The sequence below is a fragment of the Crocodylus siamensis genome, chromosome 7 (genome assembly GCF_052110815.1).
Source record: "Crocodylus siamensis isolate JL-2025a chromosome 7, ASM5211081v1, whole genome shotgun sequence".
Lineage (NCBI taxonomy): Eukaryota > Metazoa > Chordata > Crocodylia > Crocodylidae > Crocodylus > Crocodylus siamensis.
The window spans coordinates 78,755,861-78,778,981 of record NC_143401.1 but is presented as its reverse complement, the minus strand read 5'-3'; the positions used below and the strand labels follow the sequence as shown (position 1 = coordinate 78,778,981).

At 39.3% G+C, this 23,121-nt stretch overlaps 1 protein-coding gene across 1 annotated transcript in view; it reads right to left on the bottom strand.

Moving 5' to 3' along the window:
- The window catches only part of ADAM12 (ADAM metallopeptidase domain 12), a 346,240-nt gene that overhangs the window by 108,681 nt on the left and 214,438 nt on the right, over window positions 1-23,121 (bottom strand). Inside the window, exons 4-5 of the mRNA XM_090056735.1 lie at window positions 15,036-15,114; window positions 11,255-11,331 (exon numbers count right to left, since the gene is read on the bottom strand). Coding sequence (XP_089912861.1) covers window positions 11,255-11,331; window positions 15,036-15,114 — 156 coding nt within the window. The remainder of the gene's footprint in view (window positions 1-11,254; window positions 11,332-15,035; window positions 15,115-23,121) is intronic.

Here is a 23,121-nt window from a genome sequence, read left to right as displayed (position 1 = left end):
CTTAATGTTTACAAATGTCAGTAAGTCAAAACTTTAAAAAACACTATTGTAGAATTTTCTCATTAAGTGTAAAGTTTTCAAGTGCATATGAATGGAACAGGGCAAGTGCAAAGTAATATCAAGTAGTAAAGCCCTAAGGCAAATTATCCACCAGTTTAATTATTTAATAATTTAAACTGTTCTCTGATCTTGTTTAGTCTTTTAAGATATCCAGAATAAGGCTAAGCTGGGAACTTGGGACAATGCATTTCCCCTTTTTTCCATAACTGGCAGCTTGATAACACAGCTTAATTAAATAATTGTGCCAACCCTGCAGCCCCAGAAACTGGCACAAGCAGCAAGGGGGAGTTTCCACTTTTATACAGAAAATTGTAAGGTTTAGGATCACAAGCTAGTAGGACCAAGGGAGGGAACAGATAAAAGGTAAACATCCACACTGTGGTAGCATACATTCAGCACCTTCGTTGCCCCTCCCCAACACACCTCCGGAGATGTGCCCAAACAAGACTTTAGGTCCCAGAGTGCTCATACAGCAGTCTGCAGCTGCTCCCAAGTCTGAGCCCAGCTCCTTCAGTCCAGTCCTGGCTGACAGCCAGTGAGATCTCCATCTCTACTGCGTACTCCTCTGTGTAGGGCTGACCATGTTCCCCATGCACCCTGCTCTCTCTTCCCCTTACTCCAGCTTCAAGCTTCCTTTTTCTTTTTTCCTTCTTTCTTTGCCCCATGCCCCCAGCCCCTGGGGGTTTCTGGCAGTCGTAGTTCAAATTAACAGTCAGCACAGCTCTGCAGACTGCCCCTTGGCTCCTCCTGCTAGTCCATGCATCACATTCACATTCCATAATGGTTGTATTCTTTTCCTGGCATAATTAATCACTTCACTCTAGAGGCTTCTAGCAACAATAACAGAGGAGAATTCCATGCGTTTCTGTTTGAAATGGGTAATTCCAACATCCTCACTATACCGATAGTCCCTAAACAATACATAGCATCTAAATAAATAGTTATTCAATTCAAATGTAAACTTGCACAGTTTATTAAAAAATGTAATTTGTTTCACCAAAAAATCCCCTTTAATTATTGCCAATTGCTGGAAGAAACCTTTCACTTCTCCGTAAGCACCATGATGCCAGGGGTTTATATAAGAAATTACTTTCACTTTACAATGTGCAAGTTGCAAGCAGCCATACCACTATTTCTAGAGTGCATCCCTTTTTAATTCCAGCTGTTGTTCATATCACTAACTACCCACCATTTCCCTCCAACTGTATTTTCCCCAGGGAGAGAAGGTGTGGATGGGAGGGCAGACACCTAGTTGAGTGACTCATCTCATCCCCTACTGGCACACCTAGACCAGGACACTCAGTTCAGCACACCACTGAAACTCCTGCCAAGAACGACCCCGCAAACCTTTCAGGACAATTCTACCTTTGCATGTTGTGCCAAAAATCATCAGATTCAACACAAGGGAAAATATAAATTTCAGTAGACTGCATTATTATTCTTTGCGTGCTGCCTACAGGATATCAGCCACTGGCTCCTGACCATTTGTAATAAGATAATGAATATCAAATATGAATTATTTTGGCTGGTTCTCTGTTTTCTCACTAATTTTCTTTTCCTACAAATGCATTTTTCCAGTGATCAGTGCCAAATACAGCACCTTAAAAATGTAGTTAGCTGAAAACTTCTATTTCTTTCCGCTCTTTTTTTTGGTGAAATGAGGTTGAAAGTAATAGTACCTTACAACCTTTCAGTACTTAGAATCCAGATCAATTCAATACAAATAATATAAATCCATAATTACTTTTTTCTGTATACACTGTCATAGATTTTTCAAAACAGGCTCTATTACTCCTACGCTGGTTTTGCTGCTTCTTCCTGAACATGGGATTTTCTGTCTTCTGCATACTATAAATGTTTCCAATGAGCCAAGACAGGATATGGCTCAGTTGGGATATTCTCTTTCAAAAGAAAACAGCCAATAGTTGGGATTTTTTGCTGACTGGTATTTTGTTTTAAAAAATGAAAAGTAGTCAATGTTACAAGCCATTTAATTACACCATCAATATACTGCACACTAAATATTTCTGTGTGTAAAACTAAAAAAAAGGAAAATATTTAAAGAAAAAAATCAAGTCAGAAAATTATTGCTAGACATCCGTTGCCCAAGATTCATATCTTGGGCAACTGCTCCACATATTTATTTTTTGTATTAAAATATAGATCCCTCCATAATTTAGGCACCAATTAATTGAAAATCACCTCTCATCCTATGTCCCTTCAGAGTAGTTATGATAAAATGGGGGAGTTGGCTTTATGGATCTGATCCAGTGCCCACTTCATTTAATGGACAGAATCCCACTGACAATGACTTTTGGATTTGGCTATTACCAGCTAAGTTCAGCCAAGACTGAACAAACAGCAGAACTTTTCTGATCCTCTCTGGGAGAACTACCTTCTGCATACCTTGGTTGCCTGCTTTTAGAACTAATTAATAATTCCTTTCATCAGTAGATCTTAAAACTCTTTACAAAGGGAGTCTATGTCATTGTTCCTACTTTATAGAAAGAAAACTCAGACATAGAAAAAGGATCTCACTTCCCCAGCAATCCAGAAGCAAACTGAGTTGACAACCTGTGTCTTTAGTTCCAATTCAGTAAAATCCTGATACATGCCAAGCTAACATGTAGGTATATAATACGCAGGTCATTGTGTACCATTTGTGAGCAAAATAGACGGGAGTAGTTACCAGAGGAGTTGAGCAATACTGGGTGCATCTAAACATGCAATTAATTTGACTAAATAAACTCAGGGGTTGTTTGCATGGAAGTTTATGGCTCCAGGGCGCCATGTTTACATATGTGCCCAGGACTGCAGCATGTCGAGCCAGGTTGGAGCAGCTTGCAGATGTTTGGGGAGTCAGCCTGCCAGCCCAGTGGTGCTCAAACCTGGCTCAACGTGCTGTGGAGGGGCTGGCTGGGGCACTAAGGTGCTTCAGTGCAGGGCTAGCCAGCAGGCAGCCCCTGCACTTTAGCACTCTCATGCCCCAGCCAGCCTTTCAGCATCTACACGTGCACTGTGTGGTACTAAATAACACTGCCACAGATTAGTAGTTACAAGTACTAACCTACAGCAGTGTTTAATAGTTTACTGCAGCCTAATATGGCTACATGTGTTGATGCTGGGAGTTTACTATGGAGCTAATTAGGGAACTCCACAGTAAGCATCTTGTTTAAATGCGCCCACTGTGTCACATATTGTTGTGTTCAACTTTCATGTAGCTTTTCAGATATTTCCAGGATAGAGCAATCAGTTGATGGCCAATTCTAGCCCCCACTGAAGCCAAATGGGAGTTTTGCTATTAAATTTTTTGGGAACCAGAATGGTCTCCAATTTTGCAAACTGGTTTGAAAATAGAAAATGGTACGTATTATCTGTGTAGTATCATAGCATTCATCAAACGTGTCTGAGTGATGACAGGATTAGCAACTTAAGTGCTACAGATGAACTGGTGGGATTCTTTATGGGTCTTAAGAGATCTGCAGGAGTCCTCAGTAGAGAACTCAAGAGGTCCCAGTGTCTCAACCCTTGTTTCAGCTCCCTCTGTAAGTGACAGAATGATGCTGTGGGTCCCTACGTTGGAGGAAGCCTGTGAAGAACTCAGGAAGAAGGTGGAAAAAATTGTGCTCATTTGCAGGGCTTCTCTTTCATGAGAGCAGAAGAAACTTCACTGTAGTTACGGAGCCCCTCTCAGCAGTTCATTTAACGATATGACCAGCATTTGTCATGTGTGATTCATTCTCTAATCTTGACCTTCTCCTACTATTCAGCTCCTTACAGAACTTCTTGTGCTCCACTGTGCTTCTTCCATTTCCCCTCCATACAGAAAGGAAGATGATCTAGTCCTTCCCTTCTCCCATGTACAGGATGAGAAGCTCCATGCCCGTAGCCTAAAAATCAGCAACTCCAACCCCAAAACAGCCTTGATTCTATCTTTTCCAGACAACCTAGTAGAGGATCAGTCCATTACTACAGACAGGGCAGGCCCTTCTCCTTCCTCACCAGTAGGGAAAGTATAGACTGTGTGGATGAGAGTGTGGTGTGGAATTCTCCCTCCCTCCACGTCAAGGAAGGGGAATTTAAACAAAACATGAACTAAATACTTTTGTTTTTAATTGCTATTTGACTTGCCAAGAACCTCCCAATTAGGGGAAGTGTAACTAGAGGGAATAATTCAGCTTATTTAATATATGACAGTGAAAGGATATATATGTTTCTTTTCTTTTTTTTACAGAACCTAATACAAAGCCAGTTGTAATTCATAAATCAACAGGCTTTAGAAATTCTTAAAATATAAATGGGATTTTTCTTTTCCAACTTGTCAGCAGAAGAGGGGACTCTGCCAACATAAACTATCAATGTATGCTTGTCTGTGAAATTGTGATGCTGAAGGAAAACTTGGCTAGGGCAGCATTATGTGAAGCTGTGATATATTATTTTGCTGTGTTGCAAGGGGAAAGTTAAGTAAATCAATACATCTGATATCCATGAATGCAATTAAACATTTGGTTTTAATTAATCTCAGTCTTATACTCATAGTAACCTTATTGGCATTGAAAGTGCAATATAATTTCCTAAGTATTTGAGAAATAGGTGGCCATTATATTTGTATACATTGAGTAGTCACACTGGGTGAGAATCATCCCTATTTGGAAACTCAGCCCAAGGCCCAAGCACCACTTAGCTAACACAGGTTTAAGTAGCATTTAAGTAGTACATAGGCATTATGTACTTTGTGCCACTGCTACTTGTCCCTGGGGAATGCTCATGCATGTGTGCTATGATGCATGGTAAGTTGCCCAGGATGGGGTAGGAGAGGCTGTGGCCAGTACCTCGGCAGCCTTACCTGGGATCCTGGGGGCCTCCTGGGGCTCCAGCAGTGGTGATCCAGGCATGCAGGCTCCAGTTTCAGGCAGCACACACTGCCGCCATGTGCGCCACCCCGGGTTTTTTTGGCACAGATTTTTTGCGTGTTTTTTTGGTGTGGGATCTCCTGGTGTCAAAAAAACCCGCCTTGTTGAAAATTAGCAGCACAGCAAATGCCTACATAAGTGGCACGTGTGGTCATCTGAATATGCCTTGGCTGTCTATATTATCTTTGTAGAAACATTTTTAGGTTTCATGATTCTGAAGACAAGCTGAGCTTGGGAGAATTTTACAGAAGGGGTCAGTTCCTTTTTAATTGTGATTTTAGAGGAAAATGTTTTGCCAGCCTTTGTGGTATATCCATGGTGAGTCTTCAGTGCAAACCAGTTACGGAAGTGTTCGTAGCCATATAATGACTTCATCCACACCGGCAGGGGTGTGCATCTGCAGCAGCATAAACAGTGGATGTCCCCGCTTATGTGGTTTGCAGCAGGACACATTGCCTGGCTGCTTCATGTGCTGCAAGTAGGGACGGCTGGGGCACAGGGTGCTTCGATGCAGGGCTAGCCGGCAGGCAGCCCCCAGGCTGAGGCACCCTTTGCCCCAGCCAGCCAGGAAGTAGCACATGGAGATAGGGAGAAGTCAGCCCAGGGCTTTGGGCTGCCTGCTCCCCCATCTCTACATTTGTCCTGGCACATTGCACTTTAAAGTGCTTTGCGCCCCCCTTTTTTTTTCCAAGATTTTTTTTTTTTTTTTTTGCTACTGGGAAAGCTCAGTAGTAAATTTTGCCCCAGCACTGCAAATTAGCAGCATGGGGCATGTTTTAAAGTATAACACATGAAGTTTGTAGTGTGGCAAAGAGGTCCACGGTGCCACAAACCACATGTACTTGCACGTCTGGATCTGGACAAGTGAGTGCATAATTGTAGCATTCAGTCAAGTTTTGGAGAGGTTTGCAATGAAGGCTCTTTGAAAAGAAGAAATGTGTCATTTTAAAAAATAAAATATAAGTGCGCATCCATTTTCCAAATTCAGGGTCCAATCTTAGCGTAAATTTATTAGCATCAATGAGTGTTTTAGCCAGGCACATTTTCTAGGGTTTGCACCAGAGTGCCCTCATACTCTTATAATACAGTTTGTAACTGTACTGTCTAGTGGAAAGAGCACTGAACTGGGACTCATGAGACCTGGGTTCCACTGGTTTTCTGGGTGACTTTAGGCAAGTCCCTTCAAGCCTCTGTGTTTCAGTACCTCCATGGGGATAACAATAGTGATATCCTTTGTAAATCTCTTTAAATATACCTATTAAAACGTACTAGTAAGAGCTAGGTAACCACAGCAGCAGTAGCAGTATTACCTACATAGAACTCTATCAAAATAATAAGAGTTTTGATGTAACTCAAAAAAAGACAAGAAATCAAGGTTGAAGGTAAAATAATCTTTTTCTGTTTTTAGATCCAAAGGCAGCCACAATGGTATTTTCATGTAAGTATATCTCCTGTGCACACAAACTTGCTGTATGCTAGTTAATGCCCTTCATCAACCTGACAAATGTATTCCACAGCACAGGATGTAGAAATTATTCAGAAACTACTGTAACACCTAGGTAGCAGGTTAATCCTTTTACATAGCAAGACAGATTTATCCACTGTGACCACATATAGGTCTGAAACCCAGAATTCAATGAGAGTGATAACAGGATTTAATGTCCTATACTTGGAAGTCAAGGTACAGTAATTGTGTGTTATCAGAGGAAGTGTTATAAGTGAGTTTTACCAGAAGGGTGACAAGATGGACTAGGAAATAGAGCTGAAGAGTGAGAGGAAGGAAGGAAGGAACAAAGGAAAGAGGAAAGGAAGGTAATATCAATGACATTTTAATGAAATACCTTGTCCTGCTGTGTAGTAAGTAATCGAGGGAATCGGCAGACACCCTCAAGTGAAACCTGGCCTCAGATTTAGGATCTGTAAGGAGCTTTTATAAATCATACAGCCTCTAGAAGTTTTTATTTTCTCCTTTTTTAAATTCCCAAGGCAATGCAATTGATGGGAATGACGATGCAGAAGCAGCTGAAAAAAGTGTCACTCACTCTAGGATTGCCAGAACAGTGAAAGAAATGCTGTGCTCACAAAGAAACCAGAGGGGAGTCAAACCAAGGAATCAACAAGAAATGTGTACATGCAAGGATATAATTCTATTATAATTAATATATATATCCATATAAAAAATAAAAAAACCAGCTACAGCTTTAAAAGGGGTCCATAAAGCAGGATCCATAACTTCCATAAAAATGCTGCTCCAAAATGTTTTGCCAGCCTTTGTGGTTTGCCAGCCTTCACAGGCATAACTTCCATAAAGCCTTAAAAAGGGTCCATAACTTCCATTAAATGCTGAAGTTAAAAACCCCAGTGGCTTTGGTATGTAAAATGTCTCAAGATCAAGTAGTTCACAGTCCAATTAAGTTATCTGCCAAAAGGTGAAATAACCCTCTCTTTTTCCAAACTCTCATCTTTCTGGACTACACTGACCACGTAACATGAAGTTGCCCAAAAATGTCCTTCCTGGACAGAAAAGAAAAAACTAAGCTTGAAAAATTTCACCAAGAAAACATACTGCATAGTTATGATTAAATTAAAGTTTTGCCCCATTTCACAACATCCAAAATGTTAACCATATGTAACACGTTCATACAGATTATTGGGCAAATGGATGGAACATGATGTTGCTGGTTCCACATAATGCATCACAAAAATACGACTTCTTACATTTTCTTTTTGGGTTGCAGTTATTAAATATATCACATATATGTAAATATGTTGTCTTTATTATTTAGCAATTCTGTAGAGCACTTGGACACATCTAGATTTTCTGAAAAGGATGTAAACAATTCAGGAACAGAAGTTCCAATGATATTCATGTTCCTAAATTACTGATGCACTTCTGAAAATTTCACCAAAATTTCACAGGCTCTGCTTGTTAGGGAGCTCTCAACATGGCTTTCACTAATGTATGTACTTGAGCTGCACTCCAGCAATTGCACCTATACCTTCAGGTAAGGGGTGCTTACATGCAAACTCTACAGATGAATGGGCTTTATATTCTGTCCTCATAACCATGCAAGGGTAGGTACTAGAAAAGTGAACATGCAGGTGAGTACAAATGTAAGGTTTCACGAGCATATCTGGACACGGGGGCTATAAACCATGCCCAGAAGATAACTTTGCATTCTGCTAACTAAAGGGCCTCTCTGGTGGGAAAGAGAGCAGAGTACTTTTTGTAGGACAGGAAGGAAATGACTTTGCCTTGTCCAAACGTTCACCTTCCCAGGAGTCTTGATATCTAATTGGCTTTCTTATCCGGAGAGAAATGCTGGAAGCACTGACTATCCATCCTACTCATTTCATGTATTCAATGAATAGAGTCTCTCTTCTGCCACTCAGCTCCTCCTCCTCCAAAGAAGCTAAGCTGTATACAGATAACAGTGAGATTACATTCTCGCTTAACCTACATTTTAGGTAGTTATCAGCATCGCTCCAAGTATTTATATCATTGTAATCCTAAGTGAAGCAAGACATTCTAATGTTGTGTCTGAGGGGATGCATCACAGTGGGAATATGTGAGTGTCTATGGAGAAAAGTAATGAGTCCTTTTCTCTCGCTACATGTTTCAGTTATCTCTATACCTAGCTCTATACGTAGCTCTCCATGTACAGAAGAGATGGAGCTTTACAAACCTCATCTGAATTTTCCAAGTTCACACTATCCTTTGTACAACACAAGACAGGCATAAAAATCAAATGCCGTATTTATAAGCTAATGATATATCCTAAGTGCTTAGCTATGTGCCATTAGGTATATTTATGCTTTATAGCTTTCTAAAAGGTGTAACCTGCCCTTTGGAGTCAGTTTCTAGCCTTTTAACCACTTACTCTATAGGAAAATATGCTTAGTATTCCTAAATAAATGGAAAAAGAGTCCAAAATGATGACTAGTTTCACATGGGAGAATGCTGGCATTGTAAAATTTAAATGAGATATGCATTTTCTTTCATTAGAAGATCTTATGGCACTAAACGTGAAGCCTCGGGCAACACTACGGGGAAAAAGGTAAGAATGATTGTCCACATTTTCCACTTGGAGAAACTGAGGGACAGAAGGGTTAGTTGATGTGTTTGAATTCACATAGCAGCTATGTGGCAGAGCCAAACAGAGTATATCTCTGAGCACCAGACTCTCCCTTCATTGCCCCTGGCTGCAATGCAATGCTTTCTTGTGAAATTCTACATGGATCTAGAATTCCTTGTACTATATCAGATCAGAACAGAGCCTGGAGGGGAAAGCAACAAAAGCAAGGGAAATTCTAATACTTCAACTTTGCATTGTTATATATTATGCCCTAATTTATACAACACTCAGATACAATAGAGTGTGTTAAGGAGCAAATTACTGCCTCGGCTCTGAATATCTTGCATTGTTTTAAAGAATTTTTGTGCATAACTAATAAAGCATTCATGCTAATAACTGCTCTATATGCACTTTATAAAGTTTCTGACACAAGAGACGTCAGCAGTAAGCTGTGAAGTTGTCTTACACTTTCATATTTCTTCTCATATTTTGTCTCAGGCTGGATCAAGTGCAGTAAATCTTTCCACATAAACTCTAAAGGGACACATTGCTAAATGTATCAAAAGTGTTCCTGGGAGAGGTATACAGTGTACTGTGAGCTCAATCCTGCAACGTGTTGAGAGCTCCTAGGATTTTGTAGCAAGTCCCCAGCATTTTGCATTATCTGGCCTTTTACTTCTAACTCATTGTATTAAAGGGAATGAGTGGTTCCAGAAACCAATATTGTAAGAGCCTTTCAACTACACATTCCTGGTTCAAATCACACTCAAATTATTGACAGGTATTATTGCCTGCCAGGAGTTGAAATGTGTTTTATGGACCAAGTCAATAGGTGTCCCTATTGCAAAACTGGATATGGATTATTCTTTGAGCTGTCGCAACAGAGAAGTGGATGGTTAAACAGGTATGGATACTGGGATATACTCACACCCCTAGCTGATCTTCTGCTAGAATATGGTTGAAATGCATTGGCAGGGAAATATGGGAAAACCTGTTTGGGCAAAGAACATGCAATTTCTATCAACCAAAGCGGGCATCTTTAGCTCTGTTTTCATCTTAAATATACAGCTGTTTGAAATAGTTAAGAGGCACTGCCTTAACAATAGCATATGTGCTTTCTATAATGCTGCATTTAATAAGTTAAAAAGAGTAAACTTTGGGAGACAAGCTAGGGATATAGAAAAAGTATCCCTAAAAATATCTTCTTGGTGGAAGGCACTAATGGAGTCCTACTAAGTATGACCAAAATCATTCCTTTAATGGAGGCAAGAATTTTGGTAATTAATTGCTTCACTGTTTTCTCCCCTTTCTACTCCCACCATCGCCAAAACTACAATATCAAAGCCTTGACAATACCATGGCCAGGCAAAATGTAAAAACAAAGGGATGGGGAGTTCCCAACTACTTGTGCGGTTTGTATTTTATTTAAACAAACCAGAAAGTCTGAGACAGCTGGAAATTTGACAGGAACACTGGTTTTCCAGGGAGAACACTAGAGCCAATTTACACTTAATTACTGTGATTTGGAATGGCTTTATGAATAAATAGTCTCAGATTGTCCAGCTAAGGCAGGTAATTGTTTCCTGAGTTGTGTCCACCATGTATTTAAAAAACATTATCAGTCGGCACCTTTCTGTAACCTGAGACATTATTAAATCAGTTAATTTAATTTATTTTATTTTCCTTGAAAATATTAATTTTTGTTAACAAGTAGTATAGATGATAACGTTAAGTGTCATATCTTTCATTAACACAGTTTATTAAGCTTCACCATATCAAATTCTCAGAACTACTGGGCTGTTTGAAGCTGCAAAAGTTAGTAGCTGCACAGCAGTTCTGTCATTCCTAGTGGATACCATGGCTCACTAAAATGGGGGAATGGCTGTGAGGATGCAGAGAACTGAAAGGAAATCACATTTTGCAAATCCTATGGACATATCAGCCAATGTATGGTCAGAACAGACTACCAGTATACGTTAAGATGGTCACAACTGCGGGAGCTACCATGGGACTTTTGGATGCCCTCCTCTATTCAGCTGCAAGACAGTCTCTCATTCTTGGTTCCCACATCTAAGTTTAATAATGAGGGTGCAACATCACATACAAACCAAATGTTTTTTAGAAAAGGGCAAACCAAAGCCTCATCAGCTACTAGGATATTTAATATAGTAAAGGCTCCTAGATGCCTGTAGAGAAGTCACTTACCTGAGTCCGGAGCAGGTACTGAGACTAACTGAAGAATCAGGGTATCTTTGCACATTTCCATGGTAGTAGCAGTGACCCTAATTGCAAAAAAGAGGAAAAGTAAAACATTTTAGCAATCATAAATTATATGCAAAGCCCTGGGTTTTTTTTTATAGGTTTCTGAGTCCTATTTATCTTAAAACCCTCTCTGGTTTCAGCTACAGCATCCTGAATCCTATTGATAGCATCTTTCTGCCTCCATGAAATATTGAATAACACTCTCAATATTTAATGATAGATTACAAGAGTCTCTATACCAATACCCAGTGTCCCTAATTTACTAAAGATCAACAGCAGGTTTCAAAATATATGACTGTGAAAACTATTGTCTCTTTGATTATATTATTTGCAAGCTATGATATGGAACATCTTATAAAATTAAGCAGCAGAACAAATCACCCTGACATCAACATTTTACTTCAATGCAAATTGTCTTTAGTAATAAGATGTAGATCTATAGGAAGTAATTAGGCATACTGTGAAGTTTAATAAAACCAATCCCAAACCTATGGCTTGAGAAAATGAAAGGTAGGTTGGAAGGGAAGAATTTTATTGAATTACCCAACAGAGTAGTTTCGCATTATTGAGAGTAATCAAGAATAAGAGGGTCTTCTATTCTGAGAGACAACAATCCCATTTCCATGTTGTGGCTGGGTTATTGTATTACTTTAATAAGCTAACTGCTTGCAAAAGGCAATGACAACACAAATTCCTTCACCACACAGATATGTATCTCTCTGGAATCAAGGTTAATTTTATTGTTGACTAAAGGTTATATTACTTTCCCAGTTATGTGACCGGCTGGAAAGTAATGATTGTGTCACGTCCAGCATTTTTGTATTCACAACTCCTCTGACTGCTATTTGGAAGCTGAAACACCATTGTAAAAGGTTGCTATCTTATTCGTGCAAAGAGAAGTTATCACTCATGTTTAAACCTGACAGTCATCTCACTATGCCTTTTTATTACTCAATTCATTTACATCTAGCTGCATTAATTAACCTTTTCAGTGTCGTTGCATGGTTTTCAATTATGCAGCCTCAAATAGCGTATTTCTAAAGACCACCTTGATTTTGTTACAGAAAGCAATAACCGTGAAAAGACTGGGGCAAACAAGGATAATTCAGATATGAAATTCTGGCAAATTTAATTATGCCCCATAAAAATGTTTATTTAGAACATTTGTACTTTGATCATGAGACAATGTTGCTGAATACAAAACAACAGTGGGTAATTGCTGGACAAACATACATGACTTGCTGAAGTAAATAAACAGAAAAAAAATGTGGTGTTGGTGTTTTTATCATCTTTTCCAAGCTCTTGTAATGTATTAAAGACAGTTACAAAAAAGAAGAAAAATTCCACGTACTGACTCTTCTCTACATGTTTGCTTAACCTACAATTACAAAGGGCATGCAAGTTAGGTATGGACCTACCATTTCTACTTGATATTAAAATGATCAGTACAACTGACCCAGTACTTAAGTAGAGAAAAACCTGAGCTCTCATTCAGTGACGCTGAAACAGTCTGGTAATATTAGTATTTCCAAAAGTGATAATAGCAGTCTGAAATCTAAAAAAGGCAGGAAAATAGTTTATACCTGTAAACTAGACAACCCTGTGTGCTCGGTATAAGAACTGAACTATCCAGTGGAATAGGAAAGAGATACTATCAGCTCCTCTGATAGAGACTGCTGCAAAAGTGTAACCACTATTATCAGGGAAAGTATTAGAACAAGGGTCCTGAGTTTTCCCCTTCACACACAACTTGACATTTTATTAACTCTGAACTCCTTGTTTGTACTCAATTTCATAATTTCTTAAAGATTCACATGCTGCAAGAAAGTAAAGTTCCTTCAAGTTCAATACCTCAAACTGTAAATTTATCAGAGCATATCCTGCGATTGGATTGGTAGAAAATTGATTTCTGGCTCAGTAACTCAGCTGAGCTACAGGATTTTTTCCCCTTGAAAAAAAGGCTTTTGCAGTTGCAAACTACTCTATAAAGTAGAGGATACCCTAAATACTAATCATTCCTACAGTTTACTTATTGTATTGAAAAACTATGCTTTAGTTCATACCATTAAGTAACAAAGCAGTGGTTAACTTTTGACAATTATATAGTTTTATGGACCTATTAATGCAGAAAGAGTACAATAGTGACATCCACACTGAACAAATTCTCAGACCTAGGTTTCAATATAGCATATTATCCAAAACTTGATTTAGTTTCTACCTACAGGCAGAGCTTGACTGAGTAATCTTAGAGTAGGGACTTGATTTATCCCCTTACAGATAATTTAGCTGCCCTGAATGAAAAAGAAATGTAAAATCAAATCACAGGACTTCACAAAGACTTATTTCTTTTAAACAATACGGCAGTGGCCCTTGATCAAAAATGCATTTGTTGGTCTCCTAAAATGAATTTTTTAGGTAGTAAACTTAATAGTTTGTACTATTTATCTGGGGCTTTCTGCCATTATCAATGTGCTAAAGTTCTGTATCTACTTCAAATATTTCTTTTAAATGTATATTTAAAGAATAGTCCTTTCTAAAGTCAGCAATAAACAGCTAGTTAAGATTGGTTTGCTGCAATGGTGAGCCAAACAAAATGTGTATATTAATTTTTTTTAATATTACTAGTTTTTAACTATTTTGAAATTTTCCTTCATTTACCAGCCTTTTTCTGTTTAATTTCAGCACATCAATAACACAGATAATGTTATTTCCCTTTATAAGGTAATGCTGAGAAGTAATGTGTTGATATTGTACAGTTTTCCAAAGATAGATTTATAAAATGAACAGTGATTTTTGTCTTGTAGTAATTTGCAACCAGAGATGAGCATCTACCAAAAAAGAGATGAATGCTTTGTGTTTTGAAAGATTGACTGCTTTATTTGGCTATAATGTCTGGGTATAATGAAGACACTTTGGTGGCACTGAAATGATGTGCATGATGATAATTCCTTCCATTGACATCAGTAAGGCCCATTACAGATGACTACCTGAAGAATGATGCTTCTGTTGATACAATAAATAAATAACAAAACTAATATGCCATAGGAGTTGGGTCTACCCAGTCAGTTACAAGATAAACTTGGTAATTGAAATCACTTGCTGCATTGCTTTTAATTAAGGAGTTCATATTTACTGTCAAAGGACACAAATGTTAGTGCCTTAAAGCAGTTGTTTATTTATAAAGAACAGTTTAAATTATTTACGGAAAAGAAAAAAAGGCATTTTGTGCTGATTTTAACAAAGAACAGGCCTCCCAATTTTCTTAAACTGTCGTGGAGTCTGATTCAATAAAAACAAAAAACAAAAGACACATCTGGCTTTTGCAGTGCGGTAGGCCAAAGAGACCTTGGAATCCCCTTCTGTGAGCTTCTGCACTGCGTAAACCAGCTGGTCAGGGCTGTCTTTCTAACTGAATCAGGGCTTCCCTCCTTATTATGTGCAACAATGGCTGCTTGCAGCCTGTCACAAGGTTCTGCTGCTTACATTTAGCTATACAAATCTCATAGATTTTAATGAGAGACAATGGTAAAAAAACCTACCTACCTTCATTTTGAAAATCTCTCCTTAAAAATCCTTGCCTAGGAAAACAGAAATCAACATCTAAAGGGGAACATCTGAAAAGGTTATGCAGCTATTTTAAATCATCCTAGGTACCTGAAATCCTGGCAGCGTTAATGTGTTTTAATGATGTAGCATTATCTACCCTCCAAAACACAAACCTTACCGTGTAATTGTATGCAAGAACAACATCAGTGCCGTCCTTTAAATAGTGTGTTTCTGTGAAGCTGCCAGCTAAGAGGCCCCTGGAAAAAAAAAAGAGCACATCTGCAATAACAAGTTCATATCATGACTTTTATTCTACCATGGCTCCATCAGAAAGAATATAAAAATGAATATGCACAAGCAAGGAAACAGAAAATCCTATAAGGGGTCACAGTTACAGGCAAACAGGAGTGTGCATGAGATAAGGAAAAATATGACTTCAAATACTGAAGGTTTTAGTACATGAAAATGTCTCTGGTTAATTGTAAAAAGTCTTTGATGGAAATAGACTAAAGCTGCCAGATATCCATTCTGTCAGATGAGGACTGAAAATAAGCCACGCTCAGCATTATATCTTCCAAATAATTTTCAATATATTTCAAATCAAATCTAAAATCTAGACATTTGGAATACAGTTAAAATAATTCAGTAATGGTGAAGAGACTAAAAAAAAATTACAAATGTGTTTTGGAAAAAGGTAATTTGGCCCACATTTTATGCATCATTTTATTCTGTACTACATGGCAGGCACATCTACAGGTGCATTAATGTGCTATTGCTATTGAGCATTATGTTTAGTAGCTCTAATATGAGGTACATAGCTCTATATAAATGTGCAGTAGCTGGCACTAATGCACAGTAGCAATAGTGCACAGTCTTTTTGTGGTGGATAATGTAGACTAATTCTACTGTGCATTAGCACATCAGCATGTTTTTTGCCACGTGTGCTAATATACAGTAGAATTAGCCTGCTGCACACTAAGCGTCTTGTGTAGATGTGCCCTGTGTAGATCAACCAATGACTGACACATGTATACTCTCACAAACATGTGAACTGTGGATTTCACAGATTGGCTTGTTTGCTGGGAGCATGCGAATAATTTGGGTACCAGACAGATTGAAGAAATGAGATCAGTGGATTTTCACTGGAGTGATTTTCAAGAACTCTCTGTGCTGGTTTAATTATGCTTCTGAAGAACGGCATTGTATGCCCAATTGTCTTCAAAGACAGTGTAGTTAGCTTAATACTGAATGCTTTTGAACACTGTTCCTCAGAAATAAAAGTGATAGAATAATTCAATCCTTAAATGTCTCACGTTAGTTATAGGATCTGGCAGTAATAATTAAACTTTTGTTCTTACCTAAACTAAGCAACTGAAACACCTTTTGATTTTGTACAGCAGCTGACTTCACTGAGCTTAGCCTCACTGACCATTGCAGTGTAGAACAAGATCAGTATCAGATCTTCTTCAAATACACCAAGTTCTACTTTCAAAAAGCTTTTTAGCTGTTCTTACCGTCAGAGATTTTCTACAGGTAAGAGTTCAGCTTTAATATTAAATGCTGTTACTGTAACTAGTTAACATACCTCAACATTTTTATTGATACATGTTGGTATGCTCTACAGAAGGGATATATGTCACATCCTAAGTAAGTGACTTTGCCTTCTAGCTACAATTTAAGAGGGTTTTCCTCTTGCCATTGTGAAATAACAGATCATTTCAAATGAACACAATGTGATCTCCTTCACTGGAGATGAAACTAGTTTGGCTGGGAGCAAAAAACCCCCAACTTTTCCATTGTTAAAAAGTAGCTTTAAAAGACACTAAGGTTACATACAAGCAATGCATTTAGATTGCCTTAACCAAGCTCAGGACAATTGAAATGTGTGCACAAACATTTGCAGGCCTTAGGTCACTTTAAAAATTGCATGCCCAATGTAAAGTTAGTTCTTGTTAAATGAGAACTAATTTTAGGATTAGACCTGACCTAAAATGGGGTAACCTGCCTTATGAATGCTTGTACGCATTCCCAGAGCACTCCTGGGGTTGAGAAAGCCCAGCCCTGGTGCTGCGATGTTTTTACACCCCTCCACTTGACCGGGCTATTTTTAGTCCCTCAACCAGCACACCCCTGCAGGAGCAGGCCCCTGGACACACCAACTCCCTCCCCATACCTGTCCCCCCTGCAGACCTGCCAGTCTCCTGGACCAACCAGTCCTGGCTCATCCTGAATTTGGCTATGACTTCTGAATCCATTTCTAATACCAGCCCCAGCTCTCTTGGGAGTCAACCTGGACTACACCCACACTTTGGGTGACCACCCACACGCCAGTATGCAACAAATTCTTTTTTTAAATCAGTGAGGATTTTAGAACAGAGTGGACACCTAAAGAGTTTTCTAAAATGTCCAGAGGTATCTATATGTATATATTTGTATAACATTTCCTCTTGCAGAAAGCCCAGGACATGGAGAAGCATTACTTCTGAGCACACACTCTGCTTTAGGGCTGTCTTCTGTAAAGTCAAGGTATTGATCTGTTTTTTGATTTCTCATCTACAGAGCATTTTTAACAAGGCCAAAAAGAAGACTATATATTTACACTGGTTTTCAGAAGAGGTGTTGAGATTTCAGTGTTGAGTTTTTGACAGACATTTTAGCAAAATGTCCAAGCTCCATGTGGAAAATACTAAAATTAATGCCAATATAACTTTCAATGAACCAAAGGATTAAATTACTGAATACCTATAACAGTTCCGAAATATTGCTTTTTATTTCAATTTTTTTTTCTTTTTTGTGATGTTACTTTGCATAAACAAATCCATTTCTTTATACTGAAAAATACAGATCACATTATATTTGAATATGTGTTTCCACAACTGGTAATGTGTGCATTTCTTTATGCTTGTAAACACTCAGGGTGGATCTGAGGGAGGTGGGGGGAAGGAGTTTCAGTGGTGCATTTGCAGTGGTGCAGTTGCTCCCCTGCCCCTTTGATTCTTAATCCATCCAAACTTGAAAACAACTGCCTGGGATAGGCAGTGGCATTTCTATTTAGGCAGCATTGAGGTAGCCATTTGACTTCATGGCTCATTAAAATCTACCTGATTCCTGGTATTTTCAGTCCACAGGTATTAAAACAACCCTCTCTCCTTTTTAATGGTCTTGATATTTGATTATTTAACCTATCCTTTCCTCTGCAATTTTGCTGTCTGTTAGCCATTCCTGGTAATGACTCTCTTCTATTTCAAAGTCCTGCAGTTTGTTTTTAGCTCTAGCTAAAAACCTTAACTCATGTGTAGTTATATTAACTCTGGTGTGGAAATGACTGACAGGGAAGTAATGGAGGCACTGTCAAGATGCTCAGGAAAACAAGGTTTTGTTTCACAAGTCTGAATAAGAGATATATATTTAAGAGATGTATAGGACCAATAAAACAATCTTTTTTGACTATTTTGACTATTTTTTGGCTAGTTTGTTTTGTTTTTTAGAATGAATATATAATCTAACAAATCAGTGCACATTCCAGTAAAGTTAAATTTGGTTTTGCTTTGATTTTACACTGAGTAATATAATGCTAGACCCCTAGCATATTAGTAAAAATTCTAGTTTCTCTTTAACTGGAGAAAAGTGGATGATGTGTTACACGTGATAATGCATCACACAATCTACACTCCCATTTTCAAAATCCTAGACCTGCTCATATCTGGGCTTTAAGATTTTTGGTGAAAAAAACAAATCACATTTATTATCATTATTATTTATTTATGTCCCAGTAACAGCCCAATTAAAATGAGGCTCTACTGTACTAGGTATTGCACAAATGCTTATTAAGAAGAAAGTCTGAGCACCAAAGAACCTAGGGTATAACTAGGGTGTCACTGATTCTGAAAGCACTACTATAAGCAGCCACTATTTTATTAATTAACATTATTGTTTTTGAATATTGTTCCTTCATAGATAAAAGAAAAGGGCATGATCCCTTCCCATTAAGTCAAGATGAGTTCTATAGCCAACTTCAACAGGGCAAGCCCAAGATTCCCCTTGACAAAATCCAGACAAAGCACAGCGTAAAATATGTAACAAAGGCAAAATGATTTAGCAATATACTTGGTTGGTGCCCAAAGTGCTTTCACAGCAATGTAATAATCTGTAAGAGGTAAAGAATGACAACAGAGTAGGTATGTCACTGTTGGAAAGCCAAATAAATAAAAGATATTTCAAGAAAAAGACTAATGGGGAAGCTGAGGCTCCTGGGGTATGATGGCGGGAAGCTATTATTACTACTGATGTCAAAAGCTGAGAATAACAATGACTAAAAGTGACCTTTACACTTCCACTGATCTCCCTGCAAACGAAGTTCAGAACTTGCTCCCTAGAGCCAAAGATCTTAAAATCAAAAGGGACCACTGCAACCATCAAATCTGACCTACTCCATGCACATGCCATCGGTCTCTCCTGAACTGATTTCTGTTTTCAGTCCAATAGCTATGGTTGAACTGGAATATTTTCTTTTAAAGAAAATCGATCATGCTTTAAAAGTTTCTACTGATGGGAATTCAACTCAACACTATTAGTTGTTCCAGTGCATCTTGTTTACTAGTATCAGTGGTTTCGCTTCTCCTGTGTTATTGTGGACAATTCCAGTTACTAAAACACAAAAATCTACCAGGCAAAATCACCAGTCTAGCCTCAATTCCAAATATGTGTCTTTCTTTAGAGCCCATTGGCTTAGTAGTGTGTTAATAATCTGATAAAATGACTACTGAGTTATAATGCTTCCTGATGTGATGATGCCAAAGGAAAGGATGGCAACAACACTATAGTTTATGAGCCTATTTAAGGGGGTGCATTTATTAAAGGAAGAAAAGACAGTGCTTCAGTAATGCATATTAGTCAGGAGAAATGGGCTTTGAGCATGCTAAAAGCATGTTACCACAGCAAGAGCTGAGATTACATTGCTAAGACTTCTCTTCATCTGTTCTCCCATATAGTGTGGCACATGGATATTAATTTGACAAAAAGATGGAAATAAAAATCTCCCTCCAATGAAAACTAAAGATTGGAGAATATATAATGCATGCCTGTAGGATATCTTCTATTTTTTGGAAGGGAAAGAACCTGCTATATATCCTCTTCCAAAGTATCTCATCTCCTAAAATCTGCCTAGTTGAGCAAAAATTTAGCATAGATATGAAGACTCACGCAGTCATGTAAATGTGTTTCTCAAAAGGTTATAAAAATAAGTTTAAGTATTTGAGTTTGGCAATCAGGAAAAATATATTTCAACTGCCCAATATGGCACTAATCTTTAACGTATTAAACAATGAATTCAACATATCACCAAACTGATTTACATTTCTTTTTCTGGCACATAGTAAAGGGGATTAATATAGGCAAGTAAACCAATTTAGATGGCAAGCTACTTAACTTAATGGGATCAATGTAATTCTGAAAGAGCATGGATCAAAATAACATTAATACATCATAGTAAAGGAGATCGGGTTCAATTCATCACCATATCTGGAGTTTCAAATGCTGTCAACCTACAATGTTCAACAATGCTAAATTATTTTTTCTTATTTTTTTTTGCACTGGACAAATCAGTAGAAAGAATGGAAATAAATATGATCAGGAATTACATCAATTGCTATCACAGAACACAACAAATCAATTAACAGAACATCAAATCTTCCTAATTCATTTTTGATGATGCAAAAACTTTGCCCCTCTAGTTAAATAACTTATGTGATGCAGCAGTCTTTGACAATGGCATGACATAGCTCTTGCTTTCCCATGTTTCTGGACCAGCAAGTAGCTTTTCCAGTCCTGGCAAAACCAATTTTGCCTGAATTGCAGTCCATGTACTTCAAACCATGCCATCAGCTATGGTTCACCCTCTTTCCTCTGTTACATATTAGTTCTAAGCTTAGATGTCAGACTTGCTAACATGATTTCACTGTGTGCAGCTTAAACTGGCCTAATCTCAGAGGATATCATGGACATAATTTAAACTAATCAACTGCCTCCCTCCCTATGCATTCCCCCCCAAACCTCCCGATGACTCAGAGACTTGAACTGTTCATTTTTTTAAATACTAATTTGGCATTCAAATATGTACACAGGATCTTTATTCAATCCACTTACTAACCGGAATAATAGATCATACACAAATTAGTCTCATATTTCCAACCAAAAACCTTTGTTTTCCAAGCACCACTATATTGTTTTCAAAGGCTATAATGATCTTTTAATTACTTTGCGATCCTTCCATCAAATCTTTCTGTTGGAAAGACACAGAGTCGTAGAAGTTAGAGATGGAATACATCTAACAAAACATACAGAAGGCCAGGAGGAAGAAGCGTCGCGTGATCATCATTGGTGACTCCATCCTGAGAGGTACGGAGGGCCCCATCTGTCGCCGGGACCCCTCAGCACGCGAGGTATACTGCCTACCTGGAGCGAGGATTCAGGACATGAAAGGGATGCTCAAGACTGTAATCCAGCCCATCGATTATTACCCCATGGTCCTAGTCCATGTGGGCACTAATGATGCGGCCAGGAGGAGCCCTGATCGCCTGATGGAGGAAACTTGGTTGTCACACCAGCTAACATGTTTAATGATTTCTTTGCCTCCGTCTTCCTAAGTAGGGACCAGAACAGCCACCTCAGAAAATTATGTATACATAATAGAAAATTATGCTGGCACACATCCAGAAGGGGCCAGCAGGGGACTGCATGCTTAGGGGCAACCAGCATGGGTTCATCAGTGGCAGGTCCTGTCAGACCAACCTGGTGGCCTTTTACGATCAGATCACCAGATCATTAGATCTAGGGGTAGCAGTGGATATAGTCTTCCTGGACTTCTGGAAGGCTTTTGACACTGTCTCTCACCCCGTTCTCATTAAGAAACTGGGGGGCTGTGGTGTAGACACCCACACAGTCACATGGGTCGCCAACTGGCTGGAGAGCCGCACCCAGAGGGTGGTAGTGGATGGGTCCTTCTCAACCTGGAAGGACGTGGGCAGTGGGGTTCCGCAGGGCTCGGTCCTCGGGCCCGCGCTGTTCAACATCTTCATCAGTGATTTGGACAAGGGGGTAAAAAGCACCCTGTTCAAATTTGCTGATGGCACTAAGATGTGGGGGGATGTGGGCACACTGGAAGGATGCAACAGGCTACAATCAGACCTAGACAGGTTGCAAGGGTGGGCGGATGAGAATAGGATGGGATTCAACTCAGACAGGTGCAAAGTGATGCACCTGGGGAAGAACAACCGGCACCATACCTACAGGTTAGGGAACTCCCCTCTTGTCATCACGGAGGCGGAAAAGGATCTGGGGGTCATCACTGACTCCAAGATGAACATGGGCCGGCAGTGTGGACAGGCAGTTAGGAAGGCCAGCTGCACCTTGGCATGCATCCACAGATGCATCTTGAGCAGGTCCAAAGAGGTGATCCTCCCCCTCTATGCAGCACTGGTCAGCCGCAGCTGGAGTACTGTGTCCAGTTCTGGGCACCACACTTCAAGAGGGATGTCGACAGCAAGGAGAGGGTCCAGAGGAGGCCACTCGTATGATCAGGGGACAACAGGGCAGGCCCTATGAGGAGAGGCTACGGGACCTGAACCTGTTCAGCCTCCACAAGAGAAGGCTGAGGGGGGATCTTGTGGCCTGTTATAAACTAGTCAGGGAGGATCAGCAGGCATTGGGGGAGTCACTGTTCCCCTGAGCACTGCCAGGAGTGACCAGGAATAACAGTCACAAGCTGGCAGAGGGTAGGTTTAGGTTAGCTATCAGGAGGCGCTACTTCACGGTCAGGGCAGCTAGGGTCTGGAACCAGCTTCCAAGAGAAGTGGTGCAGGCTTCTACCCTGGGGGTGTTTAAGAGGAGGTTAGATGCACATCTTGCTGGGGTCGTTTGACCCCAGTATTCTTTCCTGCCATGGCAGGGGGTCGGACTAGATGATCTGCTCAGGTCCCTTCTGACCCTGGAAACTATGAAACTATACAGCCCATCTCTTTGCCTCTGAAGGATATTGTACATCAAACAGTTTTCGCCTTGTCTAGTTTGAAATGTCACAAGCAGCATTCTCGAGGAGATTAGTCCATATCCTAATGGATATTTTTTTCATGAGACGTTTACTAATATTTTGCCTTTATAAATGTCTCCTATTACAACTCATAAATTAGCTTGAGTAATTCCTCCCCCTCTTTGATACCAACATCTTCAAAGAAGTGCTACAATGGTATGGGGCAGGGGACAGGATG